This window comes from Melopsittacus undulatus, chromosome Z, assembly GCF_012275295.1.
Source record: "Melopsittacus undulatus isolate bMelUnd1 chromosome Z, bMelUnd1.mat.Z, whole genome shotgun sequence".
NCBI classification, from domain to species: Eukaryota; Metazoa; Chordata; class Aves; order Psittaciformes; family Psittaculidae; genus Melopsittacus; species Melopsittacus undulatus.
Window position 1 is genome coordinate 35,818,465 of NC_047557.1, and position 20,046 is coordinate 35,838,510.

Genomic DNA, 20,046 nt, shown 5'->3' on the forward strand with positions numbered 1-20,046 from the left:
TGAAGGTTAACCACAAAAGGGTTTATTTTCAGTATCATCTACATCTTTACTTCTGACTTGACTCAGACTTAGATGTAGAAGCTCTCAATGAAGAAAGCCGGCGTCTCTTCGCAATCTGTTCCTGGCGTTTCTCCTTGGCTTCCTGAAAAACAAAGCAGCACTAATTAAGTTATGTTTAATGTCTTAGTATTCAAGTGCTTCAAAACATCTACAAATGAAGAAAAAATGCAACTTGAAGGAAGCTACCAGAATGGATTCCTTAAGTCAATGAAGCAAAAGAGTTTCCCGTCTTCACAGTTCAGAATTCTACAGGTATACAAACTTGTACAGACCCATGTCTTTAAACAACATGGACTAGTACCCAAAAGCACAACAGAAACACTAATGCAGAGTTCACAGCATACTAGAGGTTATCTACTCTCAGTTTCCATATAGAAATTGTGAAAACACACAAGTACTGTGCCAAATATTCCAACCACATTGCTTTGCCAGTTGCTGTGGTTTCTGGTGCAAGAACAAACTCATTCAAACAAACGGCTTCTTGTCAAATTATCTTCCATCCAGGTCAACTGCTGGATCCTCTTTCTCCTTGCAATCACTCAAACGGCTACTGCAAAACTTACCTTCACAGGCTCTAGGTGCTTGGGCTTTTTCTTCAAAATAAACTCTCAATTAAATTAATTGGTGCATTAAATTTCTACTATTCTTGGACTGGGAAAAATGCTCAAACAACATTTGGCCAGCAATGTTTATACTCACATTCAGGCATTCCTATTCAAAATGCCCTAGGTACAAAGCCACTCTAAGTGAACAATCAACTTTATCAAATCCCTTGATTCTGTGAGGTATCCCATATATCTGAGTTGTAATGGCAAACGAACCTTCATTCTCTTGGCCAACAGCTTCGCATATTCTGCCGCCTCCTCCTTATTCTTCTGGGTGCGCTGCTTCTTCAGGGCAATACGTCTGCGCTTGTGCTGCAGAACTCGAGGAGTCACCAGTCGCTGGATCTTAGGAGCCTTGGTTCTGGGTTTCTTGCCTAAAAAAAGCATTGCAGATCAGATTATTTTCCAAAAAGGCCTCATCTAACAAACTTACGAGCAAGTTCCACTTACTGTTATGCAAACAGTATCTGGGTGTGCTACATATTATAGCAGTTTATACAGAGTTAAATCTTCAGGAAAAATGATCAATTATAAAATATAGTCTTAACGTTCATGATTTATTATCAGCAATGAAGCGTTAATACATCCCCAATTTCCTGCATTTTTTTGTGAAAATTCCTAGCTTCTCAGCAAGCCTGTCTTTAATTCTCTCCCCCAGACTTAAACCGGTTAAGAATATGGAAATTCATCATGTCGCTTTCAGATCAAACCATTATGTTTTCAGTTTTAAAAAGCTCTCTGCAGGTCTACATAGGCTTGACACATGTATCTCTAAAACAGACCTATATAGCCCATAATGAGCAAACAAAAGGCATTATCACACCATATGTAAAATTTCAGTACTCAGTGCTGCCTGACTTCTACTACTCACAAACAGCTGTATGATGTCCATCCCAATCACATCCTTTAATGGACAGAACAGTTCCTCTGACACAGAAAATAGCAGCTTTTTAGCCAAGAAGCTCTCACTGCGCACAAGCTTTATCATGTCCCTTCTGCTTAATGTCCTCACCCTTTCTGTTCCCTGATGAAATGCAAAGAACCCAACTGCAAAGAACTGCAAGATGAGTAAGCAACACAGTATCCTCCCCACAAAAGCTCATTTCAGAAGCTGCCGTAAGTAATGGGGGGAAAAAAAAAAATCTTACTATCTTCTCTATATACTGCTTTTATCCTCCACTCATAAAAATGCTTTCACAAACATTCCACCTCATATTTTGCTTTCCCTTAATAGCAATTATTTTATTATTCTTAGAACCAAATAAATACTTGGAGCAAACATTACTCCAGATTTCATCCAATATTTCAAAACAAACTGTGCCAAAGTCGACAGAAAGGGCAGAGACGTGTAGAAGAAACAAAGCAAACACATTCTTCTTATCCAGAAGTTACAACTCCTGCATCTACTACTATAGTGTACTTCATTCAATACAATAGACTGGACACTTCTCTACAGACAATGCCATGAAACCAAAGAGTTGTAAAATTTGAGCTCTTACCCTCTTTGTTTAGAGGCTTCCTCACAACATACTGGCGAACATCATCCTCCTTCGAAAGGTTGAACAGCTTGCGGATTTTGCTAGCCCTCTTGGGACCAAGGCGACGGGGCACAGTGGTGTCTGTCAGCCCAGGAATATCCTTTTCACCTTTGAGAACATAAGCTTAAATGTGACAATTCTGCATCTACTGAACACCTGCTTCATTAATGAATTTCAATTATAGTTTAAAATGCACAGAAATTCAAGATAATACTAAATGCTCCATTGGGTTCACCTACTAATAGCACCACCCTGTGGTACACTTTTGCCAATTTAATGCAATCAGATTGCTGGCAGCAGTAAGTGTTGCAGTGACCAGTTTTAAAATTACACAAATGTAATGTCCAGAGCGAATTTCAAGCCACATTCACGCTCTAAAGTGGGTACTCCATTTGCTTTCTACACAACTCCAAAGCCACTAGAGCAAGAAGACTTCTTAAAGATGCCTGCTTCTATCTGCTTTCTTCATCTAAACTCTTACCCTTTTCACAATGACCAAGTTCAGAACACTCAAGTTGGCATCAACGATGCAACCACGGACAGATTTGCGTTTTCTCTCTCCAGTTCTTCTTGGGCGATAACAGGAGTGTCCCTTGCTGAGCAGAAGGCGGACACGTCCATGAGTCAGGACACCTTGCTTCATAGGGAACCCTTGTTTGTCATTGCCACCACTGATTCGGACGACATAACCCTATGAAAACACAGGAACACACTTAGTAGTAGCTCACACATTTCTTTTAATACAAGGAGAAGTTGTGTCACAAGATGCTGTTCAAAACAGGGCACTGTGCCCTGTTATTCAGGAAAAATAACTGTTACTGCTGATGGAAACAACCTCTTTAACCAACACTGCCCCAAGTGATATGAAAAATACTTTTGCATACCATAATTTACATTTATTCTACTTATCTACAAAAGTATATAAAAAAATTAAGCTTCTATCCAGTCAAAGTTTAGTCTAAGTTGCACCAGACTGAAGCTTGTCCATTATCGTCTAGCTTCTTTAATCCTAAACCTAACCAAAGCCTGTTGTCACACACCAGAAATCTGCATACAACAGAAGTATCTCCAATAGGGATACATGGAAAAATGAGAAGCAAAGCTTCTATTGCCTTCTTTGTGGAGGTGGCAGTATAAAACATCAACTTACCTGAATTCAGCTGAACTGTCCATATTGTATTCTACACCCACCCATCAGCCCCAACATGCTTTTTCCCCAAGCATCAGCAGCACTTTAAAGGCAATGAATACAATTTTAAACTTGTTCAGTAAAGAAGGGATCAGCAGTTTTATGGTCCAGACTTACAATTTTTCTGAATACCAAGACAGCACTCAAATGAAGAGCAAAAAATTACTGCAAGAAGCAGCAAGAAATTCTAACTACAACGCTTAAAAGAAAATCCCAACATTTAGATAAAGTGGAAGAACAAACTAGTTCAATCACCAAATTCAGTACATATACCAAGAGAAACTTCCAACATACTTGCTAAATGTACACCATACAAACTCCCTGAGACAACTGCATACTGGAGAAAATTTGTGATTTAAGGTTCTCAAATATAGACAGATCTAACACATCCTTCCATGCTTACCTTCCACTCCTCACCAAGAGAATCAGCTGCAACCTCTGTGGCCATCCGCTTCTCATAGAATGTTCTCAGCTTGCGCTCATCATCCACTTCAATGAGTTTCTGGCACCCAGTGGCTGGGAAAGAGATGTTCAGCTAGGAGAAGGAACAAAAAAAAAAACAAACCCACATTTGTTCGAAGCGTCTCATGAAACATTTAAAAAGAAAAATCGGAGTTTTTCTGCCAGGTTTACCTTAGCATTTCAAAGCTGAAATTCTCCAACTGCTTACATGAATGTTTACTAGCCATAACTTGTCTCTACCATGCTCAAGATAGCCAGGCAGGTCTGCCCTTGGCCACACTAGACGGTATTATTTGTTCAGTCATACAGTAAAACTGGCTTTACCACAACAACAGAAACTAGTTTCCTCTTCTTCTGCAAGTCCATTGCAATATAAGCTGCATCAGAAAATTGAATAAGCAATCTAAGGGGAGTGACACTCGTGGTGGTTCCTTACTTATGTCTTTTAGGGGCCGCTGCAAAGCCCACAGCCTCGGGGACACCTTCTAGTACCCTCATTTTCAGCAGGGCCTGTGCTCGGCACAGGCATAGCTCCAGCGCACATTGCGCATCCCTGCTAGGCCCCAGCAGCAACAACGCAGGCCTACCACTACGAAAAAGTCTCGTTGGCAGCACCGACCACCACCGGAACCCGGCCTGATGCCAGAAGCCCCACTACCAGAACACGCCCCACGCGGCCGCCATGTCAGCCCGCCGACAATCCGCTCCCATCCGCCCCACAGAGGCGCTCCAAGCCCCACCACCAGGGACCATCACTCCCCACCAGCAGCCCCACACTTAAGACTGGAGGCATTTGTGTCGGGGGAGAACCCGAACCCCAACCGGCCACAACCCGGACCCTACCTTCATGCTTGCCGATCCACGCCACCACTGAAAAAGACCTTACTTCCGCCCGCAAGCCTTCACATACACCCGCCAACTCTCGCGAGAACGGCACCGCCTGAGCCGGGCGTGACCGGGCTACCCAATGACGGTCGAGGTTTCCCCGGCAGAGGGGTGCGGTGGGGGGAACCGGCTCTGTAAGTGGCGGCGGGGTCAGCCCCTCACCCAGCACCGCCTCGGTGCGCTCAGGATCCGTAGGAGATAGTCCCGCCGGGCGCCGCTAGCTCGCGCTGAGGAGCAGACTGGCGCGCGGGCTCCGGCAGGGTTATCCCCGTTCTTTCGGACGCAGAGCGCGCTCTTGCGGTTGGACTGAGAGCACGAGAGTCCCGTCGGGCGCGGGTGGTGTGTCCCCCCGCGAACGGGAAGTACCGGCCGCTGAAGTGGAGGTGCCATCAGTCAGGACGTGCAGGGCTCGCGCGGGCGCTTGGGGAAGTCCCGGTGCGTGCGCTGCTCCCGCCCGGCTGTGCTGCACCTCGCGGCGGCGCGGCGGGCCGCGGACACCGCCTGCTGTGCCGGCCGGGTGTGGGCAGGAGGCCCTCATTTGCGAGGGTCCCGCAGCACACACGCACATCCCAGAGCCGGCAGAACTGCCTTTCGCCCCCCCGACTGTCCAGTAGGTAGCGCGACACTCAGCGGGCCAGCCCGCCGGGCCGCGGCCCTCACGCAGAACCGAGGCGTGCCGAGAGGCGGGGTATGAGGAGGTGGGACTGTTCGACTCGCAGCTCAGCCGTGGCGGAGCCGGATCGCCAGGCGAGCGGGTGACCGTCATGGGCGCGCAGCTGTGGTGGGATCAGCTGCTGGCTGGTAGCTCGGAGGTGGACTGGTGTGAGGACAACTACACCATCGTGCCCGCCATAGCTGAGTTCTACAACACGGTGCGTGGCAGCGATGGCGGTTGTTAAGGGGTGCGGGAGTGGCGGCCGCCTTGAGGCCAGGGAGCGAAGAGAAGGGCTCGGCGGCCAGGCAGGGCGCTCTGCGGGGAGGGCACTGGCGCCCGCTGCGCCCGGCGGCTGTCCCGGTTCCGGAGCAGAGGGCTGGTGGGTGGGCAGACGGGAGGTACCTCAAGCCCGGCGCGGTCCTGCTGCCTGCGAAGTCCGTCACACGGAGCTTTCATGGGACTATAGAATGCCCTTCTGTCGCTGCCTACTTCTTCCTTCTCCAGTCCCTGGTACGCCTAAAATTAAAGAAAAAGAGAGATTCGGTGTTGTAGGTATAAAATTGGGAGGTTTAGAGAGGGCTCATGACGAGCTGTTCAGTAAATAGTGTGCAGCAGGCCCTTGTGGCGCCCGGGTGGAGAACTTTTGGTGCTGGATTGCCGGTGTCCAGTACCCGTTTCCACAGGTGCACCAGGGCAGTGATGTGTCAAGAAGAAAAACACCAAAGTGTCGCGGTTCAAGCCCGGACGGGAACTCAGGCAGCCGTTCTCTCTCTTCCCCTCTTCTTCCCTCCGCTCCCAGAGGAATGGGAAGGAGAATCAAGAGGGATGGGGAGGAGAACCCAGCCAGACCCGAGCAGCGATCTTGCCCTTCCGGGTAACTGCCCCCAGTTTATATACTGGGCATAACGTGCTGTGATATGGAGTACCCCTTTGGCTAGTTGGGTCAGGTGTCCTGTCTGTACTTCCTCCCGGCTTCTCCTCCTCCCTGGCAGAGCATGAGATTCAGAAAGTCCTTCATCAGAATAAACATTACTGAGCAGCAACTAAAAACATTGGTGTTATCAGCACTGTTCCCAGGCCAAAGTCAAAACTACAGCATTGCACAAGCTACTAAGAAGGAAAAAAATTACTGTTGCTGCTGAATGAAGGACAGTATTCACCCCTTATTCCATACCATTCACGTCATGCTCAGATCCCACATTTTTCAATATACCATCACCCCTGTTTCATATATGTATATATATATATATATATATACAAGTCCACATACACACAAAAAGAGAGATCATTTCTTAGTGCATGGACGAATCCCTGTAAAGCTGCTGAGTTCATCGGGTCCATGATGTTGGGCTCCATGTCTTGTAACAGTGTTTCAGAGGAGGAGAAACTGTTTGCAGTGTTAGACTGCTGCCTGCCCCTGACACCACAGAACTCATCTGATCACTGCTGAGCTCATCTGGTTTCATCAAAGTTCATTCTTTGTTGGAATGATGGTGGGAGGGAAGTCAGGGCCAGTTGCTGGTGACCTGAAGACATCTAATTGGTGGGCTATAAAAGTGCTACATAGCAGGCAATAGCATACAATTGAGTTCATTGGCTATTTTCCCCTAAAATAAAAACTGCTTGAGGTACACTTCCCATCTTCCTGCATTACCCACCAAGTCTATCCAGGTCCCTGAGCAAAACCAATCCCAAGGGTGGGTTTGCCTTTACCTGAAGTAGGAATAACCCAGACTGTCTTCCCCAGCAAATTCTTTATGTGCACCACAGGAACTTTATTCCCTTCTGCAGTATGTAACAGATCTGACGGGGCTGGGCCAGCCCTGTTAGCAGATCCTCTGGAGTTGACCAACCAGGTGCCTTTTAGTAAATCTGTATCCCAGTGTTTGAAAGTCCCACCACCCATTACTCTCAGTGTAGTTTTTAACAGCCCATTGTTACCATTCAATTTTCCCAGAGGCTGGTGCATGGTAGGGGATGTGGTATACCCACTCAATGCCATGCTCTTTGGCACAAGTGTCTATAAGGTTGTTCCGAAAATGAGTCCCATTGTCTGACTCAATTCTCTCTGGGATACTGTGTCACCACAAAATCTGTTTCTCAAGGCCCAGGATACTGTTCTGGGCAGTGACGTGGGGCACAGTATATGTTTCCAGCTATCCGGTGATTGCTTCCACCATGGTAAGCACACGGTGCTTGCCTTGGCAGGTTGGTGGGAGTATGATACAGTCAGTCTGCCAGGCCTCCCCATATTTGTACTTCAGCCATCATCATCCATACCGAAGAGGCTTTTTAACCGCTTGACTTGCTTGATTGCAGCACGTTTCGCACTTGTGAATAATATGGGCAGTAGTGTCCATTGTTAAGTCCACCCCTCGATCATGAGCCCATCTGTATGTTACATCCCTGCCCTGATGGCCTGAAGTGTCATGGGCCCACCTTGCCAAAAATAATTCACCCTTATGTTGCCAATCTAAGTCCATCTGAGCCACTTCAATTTTAGCAGCTTTATCCATCTGTTGGTTGTTCTGGTGGCCCAACTCTTGGATACATGAGCATCTACATGGCGTATCTTCACCACCAGGTTCTGCACCTGGGCAGCGATATCTTGCCATAATGCAGCAGCCCAGATGGGTTTACCTCTGCGTTGCCAGTTGCTCTGCTTCCATTGCTGCAACCACCCCCACAGGGCATTTGCCACCATCCATGAGTCAGTATAAAGATAGAGTACTGACCACCTTTCTCGCTCAGCAATGGCCAGGGCCAGCTGGATGGCTTTCACCTTGGCAGACTGACTTGATTCACCCTCTCCTTCAGCAGTTTCAGCAACTTGTCGCTGAGGACTCCATACAGCTGCCTTCCATCTCCGATGCTTTCCCACAATACAGCAGCACCCATCAGTAAACAAGGCATACTGCTTTTCACTTTCTGACAGTTTATTATATGTTGGGGCCTTATCAGCACGCATCGCATCCTCCTCTGGTGACATTCCAAAATCTTTGCTCCCTGGCCAGTCTGTGATGACTTCTAGAATGCCTGGATGACTGGGATTTCCTATTTGAGCTCATTGTGTAATTAGTGCAGCCCACTTACTCCATGTAGCATCGGTTGCATGATGTGTAGAGGAGATCCTCACCACCCACCGATTGATACCCAGGCTGATCGGAGAAGTGTTCTATCCCTTCCGGGTAACTATCCCCAGTTTATACAGTGGGCATGACATGCTGTGGTATGGAATACCCTTTTTGGTTAGTTTGGGTCAGGTGTCCTGTCTGTACTTCCTCCTGGCTTCCCCTCCCCCTGGCAGAGCATGAGACTCAGAAAGTCCTTGATCAGAATAAATATTACTGAGCAGCAACTAAAAACATTGTTGTGTTATCAGTATTGTTCCCTGAGTGAAAGTCAAAACCACTTCACCAACTACTAAGGAGAAAAATGACTGCTGCTGCTGAACCCAGGACATGTTTGGAAGCAAAACTGGGCTTCATCAATGTAGCTTTATCTCAAAGAATGCAAAGCTTGCCCTGAGTTTGCAGGATGAAGGCAGCAATGTACTTGGTGAAGAAGAGATATCTGTTTGAGAAAGTAGCTGAAGAAAGGAAAGAAAGGTAAAAGGAGAAATGTTCTTCCAGCAAGCCACGGTTCATTCCTGAGCCCTCATGCCGCAACAGTACCTTTCAGCTAATGGTGAGAACTTGTCAAAATGTAGCCCAGCAGCAGAGCTGGATTGCCCTGTACCACACATCTTGGAAAGGGTGCAGTGCACCTTACATTCTGTTGATGTAAAGAATTGCAGTAACAGATACGTTGACCAGAGTGAGATAATCCATTGGACTCTCTGGTAGTTTTCCTTTCTATGCAAAACACATGTAAAGGAGCAAACCCTGCCAATATCCAGTCTGTTTTCTGTTCTGTAGCATCTGAGGTGTGCACAAATGAGGAGCTGGTGCTTCTGCCTTGCCTCTTTGGTACTTTAAAATGGTATTTTGTTTTCTTTTCCCCAAATTCCATCCAGATCTGTCTTTCCCTTTCAAGCTGTTTCTTCAACTACTAACATCCAGTGGAAGAAAGGTGCCTGGCTTCACTCACTGGAGTGTGTACGGGGGGGGGGGAGAGGGGGGGTGTAGGAGTGCTGCACATACAGAGCAAGTAATTAGTGCAGGATGGCAAAATGTACATTGCTAACCTGTTAGTTTTTTCTTGTAGTTTGCTACCAAAGGTGTCTGGGTGGTGACTGGTCTGTGGCATTGGAGAATTTTGAGGGTGTAATGGGGGGAACTGTCTGCTTTCTTTGTGTCTGATGTCACTGTGCAAGAATTGAAAACAAAGGGAGAAAAAGGTCAGGATAAACAAGCTTCTTGAAGACAGCAAGTGTGTCTTGGAGCCACCTACATAGAGGGATGGGTATCCTTCTAACTACTGAGCTGATCAGCAGTGGTACAGAAGCTTGCAAAATGCTAGGAGATACAGGTATGTCTGAATGCATAACTGAGGTTCCATACAGGGTAACAGAGAGATAGAGCAAAACTTCATTCCTGAATCCCACTGTATTGTGGCAGCTGTGTATGGGTTGGTGAGGTGCTCACTGGAAGGCGAGACAGAAAGAGGCTGCCTTGGGGGTAGTCATGTTTAGCCTCTCTTCACTAGTAACAAGTCATTATAAGGTTCGACTTCTGTGTTAGTAACTTCTGAAAATTAAGACGGTGACTCACAATAGATTGATAGCATTGTTCAACTGTGCCCCCCAAAAGCCAGATGCTCACAGGACAGTTGGGAGATTCTGGCTTGACTCTAACATGCAACTTAAGTGAAGTCTAAATTTTATTACTTCTAAGATGGTTCAGGTCTGACTCTGACTCAAACCCTCTTGAAGTTTCAGGAAGGACTCTTCAGCAGACCAGAATGTGGCATCTGGGTCTTTAAACTGTAGATTAACCTTGCTAATCCACATTTTAAAGTGTCTGGCTGAGGTCAGAGATGAAGTGCTCATTCAGTATTCCTCTCACTCAGTATTCCTGTAAGCACACAACTGGAACACTATCTGAAATGTTTTTGGTTTTTTTGGGGGTTTTTTTTTTGTTGTTATTTTGATGGGTTTGGTTTTTTTCTTTCATTAGTCATTGGTTTGTTCTGATGGGTCGCAATTCTCATATGTTATACCTAAATTTAACTCGATTTAGTTAAAAAGCAAACCAAAGTGCTTGGCAGGATTAAATCAGTAGGAGAGTATCTTTTCAGAGGTTTTGTGCAAATTGATCAGACTAATTTCCTAAAACATCGGAGGGATGTGATTTTGTGTTCAGGTCTTACAGAGTTTCAGGAAGAAGGCCACCAAGTACTTTGTGACTCAAATTAAAAGAACAGTTGCAAGAAGACTGTTTTTTTTTTTTTTTTCCCTCTGAAATGGTTGATGTGTCCTGATGCAGTCTAAACTTACTCAAGAACAAAAACCAAATGCCCCCCATATGAGCAAAAAGAATTTACCCAGTGCACAGTTATTTACAAAAAAAAGCTGTTGTTTGTGTTTCAAACATCCAAAACCAGTAACTTTTTTTTTCTGTTTTTACCAAAGTTAGTACTTTGCAGTTCAGTATGTTCCATACAGTTGTGCATGTCATACATATTTCTTGCAGATTTCCATTTAAAGAGGGAATTGTCAGTGGTTTTATTCCTCAACTTTTGTCCCCTAGTGGTATGTAAGTGAAAGTTTTAAAAAGCTGTGGAATAGTCTTTAGAGTGTAAACGAATGTTTGTATTCTCTCTACATCATCTTTTTTTACTACAGAAGTCTTTTAGCTTATGCAAGTATCATGCTTGTGGATCAGAATATAAAAGAAACAAACTTGGTGAACTCACCAAGAGCTACTTAGTCAATTTTCACTTTTTCCTCAAAAGAGTTAGTGCAATAAGAGTTGCTGTGGTGGTTGAGTGCTACAGCTGCAGTCTGGGAGGCGTACCAGATAGTGAAGAATACTTGAGCTTCAGCAGAACTGCAGGAAACATCCTCCATCAGGACTGTGGCCAAATATGGGTGAAGTTTTGTCGTCATGATCTGAGGAAGCCTCTGGTATTCCCTCTGTGGCTCACGTCCTGTATTCCTTTCATGCAATTAAGCAGTTGGAAATGGAAACTAAAGGTCCGGAACCGCATGAAGATGGACTGTTAATAATGAGACACTTACCTTTTTTTTCCAGGACAGTGACTTTTAATCCCTATCTTTTGCAGATCCCAATGAAAATCCTCAGTACTTCTGTTACTATTGCACTAATCTTAACTGTATCATCATTAGAATTATACCTTATGAAACCATGCAGTGTAATTGTGTATTATGTAAAAAAAATTGCGCATGCAGTATGAGACCAGAGCCAAATGGATAGGTGCCTCACTTGCTTGGAAAGGGTGGTGTTAGTTGTGGTATATTTAAGGGCGTGTGACCTCACAGGGAGCCAGGCTGAGACCAGTGAGTGAAAACGAGCAGGTCAGTTCTAGCAGATCTCTTAGTGACACTGAAGTTGGAACTAAGAGAACTTCAGCAAAGTGTTTCAGAAAATGTTCCAGAGTCTTGATTTGAGTATAGCTTGGGAAAAATATAATTTGTGGAACTAAGTATTACATGGATGAGATACCGTATTAGCACATTTTTTAAAAAAACTTAATAGAAAAGGATTTCAGTACTAAAGTTATTTCAATGTGTACAATATTAGGAAATCTTCCTGGTGACTGTCTTGAAGAGTACAAATCATGGCCAAATCCAGGTTGCAAGTGTATTCTTACATTTGCAGGCAGGACCTTAGCATGAACAGGAGTTCAGTGCCAGAAGAGCACTGACTTGGGACAGAACCACTCCCTGGTGTCTAATTACTAGTATAAACCTTCATTGTGCAGGTATGGTAAGTAGGTATGTTTCCTTCGTCATCTGTTTCAGGCAGAAAAAGGACTTTCTAGCCAAATTTATATAAACTGCACGTACCTGGTCTGATTTCTTTGTTGGACAATCCTAGCTGCAGAGATGGAAGGGTTCTTTTTGACACCACTTTGTTTATAATAATCTATTTTTTCCCCCTTAACAGCACCCTTTGGCCTAAAAGTGGCTGAAAGCCTAAAATGTGTAGAGCACTCCCAGATTCTCAGAGGACATTCATATTCCATCATCCTTGCTGTCAGTCACTGTGTATGCTTTCTACCTGTTCGAGGGTGAGGGGAGCCCTCCCATTCTGTGCTTATGTCAGCACATTGCATTCAGGGATCCTGGCCTATGGCTTTATTCTCAATGTTGCTAATGTTCTCTGCTGTGTGGAGTTGGTGGGTTTTATGTGAATGGAAGATGCTCAGGTGAGCCTTTTTGCTTGAATGTGTGGGTTGCTTTAAATGAATTAAGGAAATGGATCTGCCTCTTAAAATATGTTGAAATAGGATGTTACTTTATAATTAATGCTTTGGTCTTACATGAATTAAGGAAATTGATCTGCCTCTTAAAATATGCTAAAATAGGATATTACTTTATAAACAATACTTTGTTCTTCACCTTACCTCCCCAGGATTGTGCAGTATCCTGCACTCTGACATTGCCAAGTGCCCATGTTGTCAACCTTCCATCCATCTTAATTTGTGAACAACAAAGGCAGAATTTGCTGCCTTGGTGGAGTGAGGGATTTCTGTAGTATGAGTCCTTTAATTCCTACTTGAAGAGGTGCTTGGTCTGTGGCACTTGCTGTGCCCACAGGTTTGTACTTCTGCTTTATGAAGATGGATTCCTGCATTACAAGAATGCCGCAGGAGGTGGTAACTGGCAGAAGTATTCAACCCTTGCATTGGTTCAGACAGGACAGTCCAGTGGGAGGTGGCTCTCTGGCCTGACTGCAAGGAGCCATCTGCATTAGCAAGTCTTTGGCTGGGCTGTGTGCTGCTATCAGGGTGCTGCTGGCAGAGATTTGCATAGTATTTGCAGCTATAAACTGGGTGATGGCTCTTTCTAAGTATTTTAATGAAATCTTAAAGCCAAGACTTTGTAATGAAACAGCTTTCCTGTTGAGGATTACCTTTAGTGTGAGGGAAGGTGTCTGATGTGAAGTAGATGGTGCTGAGAAATTGCTTCTGTAGTCACTGTCATTTAGGATGCCATCCTAGGAGTGTGCTTTGATAGGCCTTGCAAATGTTAAATAGATGTGTCCGTTTTAATCATCATAAGCTCTGTCCTCAGACCATGTTGAGTTTTGGAGCACAGTATGTAAATAAACAAATGCCTTTTCTGTGTGTTGTTCTTGAATTCTTTCTCCACCAGATTTTCGTTAATGACAGGAAAACTTTATAGGTCTCTGCAAAGAGGGGACCTGTCCCAGAGGAGTGCTTTTTCACAATTGTTTTCTACATCTGCATTAGGGAATGTCGCTGGAAATTACTTTCTCTTGTGCTTGGGATATGTGGGGGAAGGTGAGGAAGCTGGGGCTGGTGAATTCATCCTGTCCCATTGTGAATCATAAGTAGAGCCTTTCCATAACTGCCTAGTTATAGTGCCACAGCAGGCCCTCAGCACTAGCAGCTCCTTCTGGGGAGAACCAAGTGATGACTGCAGTGAGAGCTCCAGATAATTGCCAGTAAAGTGTTTTCAGCCTTTAACTAGAGAGCTATGTTTTAGATTGTTGGTAAGCAAGAGAAATATGTTTTTTGTTGAACTTTCACATATTAAATGAAAGCCCCTAGCAGCATTTTGAATTCTAAGACTTTCCACCTTCCTATAACCGGTTTTCAATCATATTCAGTTGTTTTTTAACGGAGAATCAAGAGAAAAAAAAATAATTGTAAAAGCATTTGCAGCTTTGGCCTCTCTACCCCACATGAAAAGGGTTCTAACTTTGAGCTTGGTTTTGAATTTCAGCTTTCAGACAATAGTTATTGCTCAGTGAATTGAATTCTACAAAGCTTGATTAACTCGGTACTTACACTGCTTTTTTACATGCTAGGCTTGACAGCCACTAAGAGGAAAGGTCACTTGTCAGGACATCCTGTTCCTCAGCTGCTTGTTCTTGTAAGCTTCCTGAATCGCAACAGTTGAGTATTTGTAAACTCCCAAGAAAATTCCTCTGGGAATAGATTTGAAAGTTAATTTAATGGTGTGACTAGCTACTAGTTTTACATTGTTTAAAGTTTTATGCTGTTACAACAAGTTGACGCTTTGCAAAACCAGCTCATCTTTGGCAGAAACTGAGACCTCTAATTTGTTGGTCTGGGACTTCCCTGGATGACACAGTGTTTCTATAACTGTCTCAGACAGCCTATGAATATTTCAGGTTTATTTATTTTCTGTCATTGTGAAACTGTTTTCTTTTTTTCCCTAGATAAGCAACATCTTGTTTTTTGTTTTACCACCCATATGTATGTGCTTGTTCCGCCAATATGCAACCTGCTTCAACAGTGGAATATATTTAATATGGACTCTGCTAGTTGTGGTTGGTAAGTTGCTTAGTCTCCATTTGCCTGTTCATACATGAAATGAGAGAGGAAATCAGATTTTTCTGCTTGTGCCCGATTGTTTTGTGAAACAAAGCAATCCTGACATCTGTGGAGTAGTTTGGTTGTACTTGCTTGGAGCTGAAGCAACATGGTTTCCAAAAGGAAAATGCTTCTTGCAATTTGAGGTTGATGGACATAGGCATTAGTTCTGTTCCCTTCATATCCTTCTTTTGCATAACTTCTTTTGTTTATATCTGGGCTTAATCTTGTCACTGGGCCAGGACACTCTACAGCAGTGTTGATGCTCTTTCCTCTGTTGTTGCTTAAATGAGAGCTGAAAGTGCTCATGCTAGCAATACCAGCACAGCAGAGGAGGGTAACAGGTTTTGTATTAAGTGAGAAGGCCCAAAGGCTTAGCTATTTTGTAGATGTGAGATTCTTTTCATTCCTAGAGGCATTGGGAACTTACAGACTTTTACATCAGAGCCATGTGGGGCAGTGTGACGTTTTTCACCTCTAAACCTATATCATGGAGTAGTCATCAGATGCTACTTTTGATCTTTGTCTTACCCATTCTCATTCTCTTGAGAAAATTCAGAAGCAGCATTTGGCTTTTATTTCTTAGCTGGTTTTACATTTAGCTTTACCACTGGATGCTTCTTCACGTGCATCTACTTTTTTAGTAGAAGCTGGCATCTTTAGCTGCTGCTTTTGTAAAAGGTCTGCTTCTTTTATTAATGAGGTGCTGATGATTTGGATTGCCTTCTTTGGAAAGTTGGCATTTGTGTTTTGGTTGTTTGGTTTTGGTTTTTTTTTTTAATCTTTTCTAGGCCAAATTATATCCATCATTTGCTATGAAATTCCGAACATGCACAGTGTGTTTTGGTCTCTAGAGTACTGCAACTATTCATAATGCTTTTTTAATTGATTCTTCCAGGAATTGGATCTGTTTACTTTCATGCCACCCTCAGTTTCCTGGGCCAGATGCTGGATGAGCTGGCTATTCTCTGGGTCCTGATGTGTGCTCTTGCCATGTGGTTCCCTAGGAGATACCTGCCTAAAGTTTTCGGAATGACAGGTAATCATACAATCATACATGTACATTTTCATGTTTGTTGAAACTTCTTATGCTGATACCTAAATCTGCACATCATGGCACTGAGTTATCATCCAACCTTAGTTCTGCTGCCACTGCTTTTTCTCACTCCATTCTCTTCCTATTGCTTGTAGCCTGGAGAAGGGAAGGCTGTGTGGAGACCTCATAGCAGCCTTCCAGGATGCTGGAAAGGGGCTCTGCATTAGGATCTGTAGCAAAAGGACAAGGGGTAACGGGTTCAGACTTAAACAGGGGAAGTTTAGATTGGACATAAGGAAGAAATTCTTTACTGTAAGGGTGGTGAGGCACTGGAATGAGTTGCCCAAGGAAGCTGTGAATGTTCCATCCCTGGTGATGTTCAAAGCCAGGTGAACAGAGCCTTGGGTGCCATGCTTTAGTGTGAAGTGTCCATGCCCATGGCAGGGGGGTTGGAACTAGATAATCTGAAGGGCCTTTCCAACCCTACCCATTCTGTGATTGTACGATCTCAGCCCATTTTTTTCAGAATTCCCAAGTCTGCAGTTGCAGATGGTTTATGCCCTGTAACTTCAGATCTTGGGATGAGGTGAGTTGCCTCTGGAAGTGCTTGTTCTTGTTGATTCTAGGGAGAGCTTTACATGAGTAGCTTACATAAGTTGCAGGTAAGTAAAGTAAGAGAAATCCTCTTACCTTCTATCTTTTGTATATCCTAAAGTGTACATGAAAGTGGACCTAAGGAAGTCAGCTGTATTTTCATCAGAGTAATTAAGGCAGTGGTTAAGGATGGTGTTTAAGTATTCAAAGGCTAGGTGTTTATTTAGAAGCTTGTTATGAAAATACTTTTAAGAATTGTGGGTTTAGTATTTAGAATTTAGTAATTAGAAATTTTCTCTCAAAAAAAATCATATTCAGGAGCCGATTTAAAGCTGCTGTAGGTGTCCTGTCTGGAGTTACTACCTGCCTTGCCTTCATTAAGCCTGCCATCAACAACATTTCACTAATGACTCTGGGTGTTCCCTGCACAGCTTTGCTCGTTGCTGAGTTGAAGAGGTGAGTACATTTCTCCTGTATGCAGTGTTGTCTTCTGAGATTTTTAGGCCACTGTGTGATAATACACTAGATCTGACTTTAGTGCTTGATCTGCTTCTGCAGATCAAAAATGCTTCTACCACAGGTAAGTGCAGATCTGGTATAAACTTGCTCTGCCAGTTCAAGACATTTTTGACAAGGATTTTTCTTTTTTTCCCTTGGGTCAAATACTAGGTCAGCTATTGGCTGACTTCCTGTGACAAAATGTCTTGCTGCAACCTGATCTAACTCAAATTTGGTTTTTTATTGTGGAATCAGGGCAAAGGTTTACCACTCTACTGAGCATTTCTGCTGTATAGTTTATGTAAGGGTGAGGTGATTAAGTGATCACAGTCTAGATACTAGAAGAAATGTGGATCAAGGCCCAAGCATGCGTGGAAAATGTTCTAGTTCTCAAAACTGTACTGTGAATTTTACACCACTTTGTCTTCTAACATGTATTATATGATGAAGCCAGACTGACAAAGATAAAGTTAATCACTAGATTGTAGAGGATAACTGTCAGTCATGGCCTTAGAAACCATAAAGCCAGAATGCAAATAGAGAAGAACCTGAGATAGATCTTAGCATTTTAGTGTTATCATGGTAGCAATACCAACAGCTGTACAGATACTTCTTTTCTTGAATCTTTTCACTGGGTGCACAAACATCCAGACAAGTACAGGCATATGAACTTGTCTTTTCCCTTCTTCTCCAGTGTCTAAGTAGGATTTTACAACTTAAGTTGCCTCTTAGATATTGCTTATGTCCATCAAAAGAAACAAATAGGACTAAATATCTGCATTCTGACTGCTCCTATTAGAAAAGGGATTCTCCTGTTTGCTATCTTACGCTGTTGTGCCACTGCTTCATGCAGTGGAAGCCTTTTGCTAACAGTGTTTTGTAAAGGTGCTCCTGAGTCTTTTCTCACTAGACAACCTGCTGAGCAGTATTTATTTCTGTCAAAGAAGCTTGGGAGACAGCACACAAGTTAGTTGTAGGCAAGTAGTTAAAGAATGTTGGTGGAGACGTCCCATTTTGATGTGAGCACTGAGGAACTACTAACAAAACAAATGGAGATCTGTATATGGCACTGAATAATATATGTGAACTCTATACATATCAGTTTTCCAGGCATGAGCTCCTGAGAAAATTGGATGGTTAGTGTGCTTCAAATTAGTATTGCTTCAAATCTAGGAATAGGTATGGCTACAGATCTTTGCTTTTTCAAACTTCCTTTGAAAAAGGTCTTATCTTACCAAAATGCAGAGTTTTACTATCTCTTGTTTGAAAAAGAATTAAGAACACAGATAAGCTTTCTTCTGAATTGGTGATTAAAGAGGGACCCAAAGTGACATATGCCTTCTTAATTGTGTATTGGATGATGTAATACCTTTTTTTTTTCACTAATTCCTAAGTATAAAAGGGAAATAATTAAGAGTTTTATTTTAAGCTGTATTGATCCCTAGGAGATTTAGGTAAGATATATTCTTGTAAACCTGGAAGAGATAAGTTGTGGTGTATCACGACATGGGTTCAAGTTGATGAGGAGACTCAAATCCAACTTTATTACAATCAAGCACTTTTTATCCCCTTCTTCGGTGCTTTCCCAATCTGCACAAGCATGCAGTGTTCGATCTCATTGGCCCCTGTAAAGATCCCTGGGTAAATAGTCCAATCACAAGGCTGAGCACACATGGTAACAGTTTCACCCCAGTCTCAGACCCTCTTGCAACCCCTACATCATCTGGCCTCCAGCCGAGACTGAATGAGCAATATCCCAACTTACTGCCCCAGGGCTTGTTAAGCATCAGGGGCCTCAGAACTCATTCCCAGACTGTTTTTCATGCAAATCTCATCACCTTCACTCCCCACAAGAAGTCATCTCATCCACTTTGGTAGTAGAAAAAATAATACAAGCATTATTTAAAATGCCTGCAATTCTTCCCTTCTCTACTAGCACAATCATTAGGGAGCTACACATCTGAGGCCTGGCAATCTGCGGCAGAAGTTTATCTATGAAACTGGTATTTGGGGAAGGAAGAGAAAAGACTCCAGAGAAGTTTCTTCTGTTCTGTGCTGTTTGTGATGTGTTAGACCAAAATTCCCTGTTCTTATTCCTGTTGTAGCCTGGTGTCAATCTTGTACAGAATTCTGGTGAATCAGAACAACTGTGTTTTCAAATGAGAATTTTCTGTACCTCACTTGTCTGTGAGGAGATAGTATTGTCACAAAAGAGTGTTATGTTCTTGAATGAAGAGTTGGGAGGGTATAATTGATGCTAGGAAGTATTGTTGGTGGGAGATGATCAAAAGAGAAAAAGGTAGTTAAGTGCATTACTTGTGCTTGAAAGACAAAGAAAGGGTAAAACTGTATTCTCATTTCTGTCCAAACAAATCTCTTAATGTGTTTCATAAAGAGACGCCCATAAAAGCTCTCCTAGGGAATGGTGTCAGGGGCAAAGTGGATATGGATCCTTCAGTTTGCTGGTTCAAGCCAAACCACCAGTGAGATTAAAATGTCATCAAGTTAGTATGATGAGTTATTCCTTGAGTTATTATGAGGCATCTAACTATCTCCACGTTCAGGTAGAGGCTATAATATTGTTCCTTAGCTGGCATCAGCCCTGAGCATTGAAGGTTTACTCTGTCCATTCATACTTGATTCTCCTACTAGAAACCTGTCTGTGGGGAAGCCCTGCTTCACTGTTGCAGGTTGCTTACTGCTCTTCTATTCCATTGACTAAAACGTTAAGCTAGTTAAAAATTTAAAATATTCCCTAGGGTATAAAGGGAGATAACTGTGTCAAAATGTATCAGGCAGTTAACTGACATGCAGCATCTTTCACTGATTTGAAGAAAAGCTGCTGTTTTTTGTTGGGGATGCCATGACATTGGAAGCTAAAGCTGCTGAAATCGTGTACCAGTGCAGTCCCTCAGATAGCAAATGGCTAGGACACACTAGTGTTTGCAGAAACTAGGGTATTAAAATAACTCCTGTTTGTGTTAAACCAACAAGACTGTGCATTGTGTAGGCAAAAGTTCAGACCAGAGTAGGGT

The 20,046-nt window shown here is 43.4% G+C and overlaps 2 protein-coding genes across 2 annotated transcripts in view; one reads left to right on the plus strand and one right to left on the minus strand.

Annotated features, from left to right (window-relative positions):
• Positions 1–4,829, minus strand: RPS6 (ribosomal protein S6). Its single transcript, XM_034073087.1, has 7 exons — positions 4,698–4,829; positions 3,796–3,927; positions 2,685–2,894; position 2,455; positions 2,165–2,311; positions 882–1,039; positions 1–142 (listed from the first exon to the last, which is right to left on the minus strand). The coding sequence occupies exons 1-7, from the start codon at positions 4,701–4,703 to the stop codon at positions 47–49; spliced, it is 750 nt and encodes a 249-aa protein (XP_033928978.1). The 5' UTR covers positions 4,704–4,829; the 3' UTR covers positions 1–46.
• Positions 4,830–4,911: 82 nt separating this feature from the next.
• Positions 4,912–20,046, plus strand: part of ACER2 (alkaline ceramidase 2) — a 28,470-nt gene continuing 13,335 nt past the window's right edge. Inside the window, 5 exon segments of the mRNA XM_005154978.3 lie at positions 4,912–5,611; positions 14,730–14,844; positions 15,782–15,904; positions 15,907–15,922; positions 16,832–16,969. Of these exon segments, the coding sequence (XP_005155035.2) occupies positions 5,504–5,611; positions 14,730–14,844; positions 15,782–15,904; positions 15,907–15,922; positions 16,832–16,969 (500 nt within the window). The 5' untranslated portion in view covers positions 4,912–5,503.

Bases quoted from the DNA above. Each gene is read 5' to 3' on its own strand.
- RPS6 (XM_034073087.1), bottom strand. The intron at 2,895-3,795 runs GTAAGCATGGAA...GTGTTTTCATAG, and splicing joins CTCTTGGTGAGGAGTGGAAG to GGTTATGTCGTCCGAATCAG. The intron at 143-881 runs GTTCGTTTGCCA...TTTGTTTTTCAG, and splicing joins TGTTGGCCAAGAGAATGAAG to GAAGCCAAGGAGAAACGCCA.